General features: G+C 40.7%; 1 protein-coding gene across 1 annotated transcript; it reads right to left on the minus strand.

Annotated features, from left to right (window-relative positions):
- Window positions 1-333: 333 nt before the first annotated feature.
- Window positions 334-939, minus strand: LOC122023130 (ethylene-responsive transcription factor ERF017-like). Its single transcript, XM_042581220.1, has one exon. It carries the CDS (start codon window positions 937-939, stop codon window positions 334-336), a length of 606 nt encoding a protein of 201 aa, XP_042437154.1.
- Window positions 940-3,908: the final 2,969 nt, after the last annotated feature.

The following is a 3,908-nucleotide window of genomic DNA, read 5'->3' on the forward strand; positions in this document are numbered from 1 at the left end:
CAAAAACACAAGAAAAACATACTCATTTTTTGCGAACTACAAATGCATTATGCTTGGGATAAATAAGTTGGTAGCTTTTTTATCAATAATAATTAAAAATATAATTAACAATATACATGAAATAAAAGATAAAAAATGACATTCCAAATGACCAAGTCAACCACCCCAAAATTTCTTCTTTAACCAAATTCCTTTCAATCATTAATCAATTATTGTTCATTTTAATTACTAATCTTTTTATAGTTTTGGACAAATAATTACTATTATTACAGTTTTGGGTGTAAAATATCGATAATTTTCATTTAAAACTTAAAAAAAACTACGCAGGATATGTCAGTCAAGGTTCCACAGTTGAATCGAACCGAACATATCTTCCCCGTCATCGCCGCCGTCGTTCCAGTAATCCTGATCGGCTACACTCCACTGGGCGTCGTCCAATGGCAAAGGATCGCCATAGATAAACTCCGGCAGCAACACCTCATCAATACCCAAACCACCTTCTCCGCCTCCGTCCTTCTCTGCAGCCTCGACCTGACCGCCACCGCCTTTGCCACTGTCGCCCCTCTCCATCGCCGGCGGAGCCTGCGATCCCCTCGTGACTTCTCGCGCGTACCTCACCGCCATGTACTTTATCTCGGGCCGGCTCAGCCCCTCGGGCGCCGCTATGTCCGGCAGCTGATCCGGGAAGTTGAAGTAGTGCTGCTCGACGGGGCCGCGGAGGCAGAGCATGGCGGCGTCGTAAGCCCTGGCGGCCATCTCCGGCGATGGGAACGACCCCAACCACAGGCGCTTCCGGCTGTTGGGGTACCGCACCTCCGCCACCCACTTGCCCCACTTCCGCAGCCGCACCCCCTTATACTTCCGAGGAGAGGTCTGGCCAGGCGCCGGCGCCGGCGCCTGGACAGACCTCTCCTCGGAAGTCTCCCCCTCCCTGTTCATGTTTTCGCAATCGAGCATACTTGCGGTGGTCCATATATATAAAGCGCACGCGATGGTACGTGCCATCCCACGTGTCAAAATTATGTAACCGAAGCATCCACGTCACACGTACCATCGGCGAACGTAACGACAACCCCGCCGCCCGATCAAGTAGGTTGCTAACGGTCAGGACAGGAGGAGACTAGCAATGACAAGTGATAAGTTTGCCATTCTCATTTTGGCTTATTTCACTTTAATATTTACTGAACACTAATAGAGGAATCCCATTTTTACTTACTTTCTGATCCTTGTCTCCATCGCATCGTATCAGGACGGATTTGAAGATGGAGACAATATCCTCATATCCATTCTCGTTCAATTAAATACAAGGATTTAAAAAATCTTCAAATTCGAACCTCTAAAAGTCTCGAACCCACTTCCATTTGGATTTTCCTTACGGGGCTCTAAATTCACAGGGAAAATTATCATCCCACAGCAGACTCTATGAGGCCCCGTGCAGAATTTGGGGGGAAGAGAGCGACTCGGCCGTTACGTTTAGTGTTCATGTCGGCACAGCCGCACAAGGCCGTTGTCAAATTAATTATTATTTTTAATAAAAAAATAGGGAAAATAATAGGAACGCGGTTTCGAAAATCGCAGCAATATTTCTTTTCGTTGTGTTTTGCGTACATGAAAGCATGCGGTTGGACGGTTTTATAAATAATTTAATTTTCAAAAACTAAATAACACCGTCAATCGGTTTAATTATCGGTCTAATTGATTGATTTCTGGATCCGCTTGTTTGATTGGACTCACAGCCAAGAGAATTCCAGAATTCATTGAGCCTCTCTTTCGATTATTTGGACGGGTGAGGAAAGTGTGGGGAGGATCAGTGTAATTATCTTGGATCAAGGATCAGACTAAGTTGGAGTGAATTCAAATTTGAGTTTTAATACTTGAATAATATATTTAGAGAATATCTAGAAGTGATTAAGTAGGTTAAGGTTAGTCGAATACTTGATGATATGTGAGAGAAAAGTTAAGTAGATCATTGTGGATCTGATACTTGACTAACAAAGTCCTAACTCGAGGATTAGATAAGAGTAAAGTTCTAATTGGATGTTAGATAAGGGAAAATCCTAATTGGAAGTTAGGTAAATACAAAGTCCTAACTCGAGAGTAAAGCAAAAGTAAGTCCTAACTACGATTAGACAATGAAAAGTTCAAGTGAGTCAAGGAAGATTGTACGTTGGCAAAGGAAAGTCCTAACTGGGTTAGATAAAGGAAAATTCAAGTGGGTCAGATAACGATTTAAAACCGTTGTTGTTTAAAGCACTTTTAATAACACTGCTAGTTACAACATTTTTGGTGCTATGACACTGATTTTTAACCGTTATTTTTTAGGGTGATAGACAACAACAACGGTTTTAAATCATTGTCTTTTAAACTATTATCTTTTAATAGTAATATATCCAATTTCAATATAAATATATAATAAAGAATTATAATTACAAAAGAAAGAATATTCCCCACATCAATATCATTCAAAATGTTACTTATACAAGAATTACAATCACAAAAGAAGAAACATGTCTCTATGTTCAAATAAAATTTAACCGAATACAAATAAACAATTAAACTCTATTTACAACTAATGAACAATAACCAAAAGACTAAAAACTTGTGATGGTGGTTCATGCCATGTAGGATTGCACTTAATTATTGTTAACCCAAGTCTCATCACAATATTCAACTTGTAGGATTTCATTGGACTCCTCTTTCTTATTTACTGATTCTTTCATACCAACTTTTTCCAATATTGTTAATCATCAGTTTTATAATAAATCCAGTCTTCCCCATACCAACTCCATCAAAAAGTCCAATCTTTCCACCCCTTTGATAAGGCACCAGAGATCAACAACCTATTGATATCAAAAGAAATACACTATTATATGTATAAAAAAACTTATTCTGAAAGAATAATAAAGCCACATATGTTTTTACAATAGTTACCATATGTGTGTCTTTGTTATTCTTTTAGAGTCGTGAATGGTTCCACAATTTAAAAAGTATACATAAATTTTAAATTTTAAATTAAGTACATAAATTTTAAATTTTAAATTTTAAAAGTTACCTAAGAATCTCCTTCTCTGAAGGCGGAGAAGCCTTTTACACACTTAAAGAGCTTAAGAGTTGCTAGGAAATTGAATACCGAGTTGAATCATTATTTTCTAGCTCCAGGGGGCCTTTATATAGCTCCTGTAAATCTTATCTCGAGTCTTGAGAGCGCCTCCAAAGGGGTTGAGGGCGCCTCCAAACCGAGGCATCGGATAAAACTTTATCCAACTACGAAACAGTCAAGTAGAGTGGGTCGTGGGCACCCTCAATGGCCTTGAGGGCGCCCTAGATAATGTGGAGGGTGCCCTTAAGGCGATGAGGGCGCCCTCATGCCTGTAGGCAGCCGAAGCGCCTCCAATGCTTCATTGAGGGCGCCTTCAGCTTGCTTTTTCATCTCCTATTGACTTCTTTTCTTCTTCCGAAATCCCGGTAGCTTGGGTGATTGCGGCCAACCGAAATAGGGCTCACCCGAACTCAATTTCCAACCTTCTCCTTGAGCAGGCTTCCGCCCCAACTTTTCATCCCTCGAACGTCGTGCACGTTCTTCTCGTCCACCGGTGTACTCTTCCACAGCTCGCTCGTCCTTCGGACCCACCAAGCCTGTCGGCTTCCTTCCTGTGTCATCATTGTCGCTAGCTGTGTTTTCCGCTCAACTTCCTGCGCTCCTAAGCTCCTGCACACTTAGACACAGGGATCAAAACCAAACATGACCTAAGCTAACTTGGTTGATCACATCAAAACAACCACGGGGTCCAACAATCTTCCCTTTTTTGATGTGTATCAACCCAAGTTCAAGTTAGGGTAAAAACAGACAAGAAGTAATTTAAAGAAATTACTAAACTAACATTTTAAGCATAAAGTTTGCAATAATA

Source organism: Zingiber officinale, chromosome 9B, assembly GCF_018446385.1.
Source record: "Zingiber officinale cultivar Zhangliang chromosome 9B, Zo_v1.1, whole genome shotgun sequence".
Classification (NCBI taxonomy): Eukaryota; Viridiplantae; Streptophyta; class Magnoliopsida; order Zingiberales; family Zingiberaceae; genus Zingiber; species Zingiber officinale.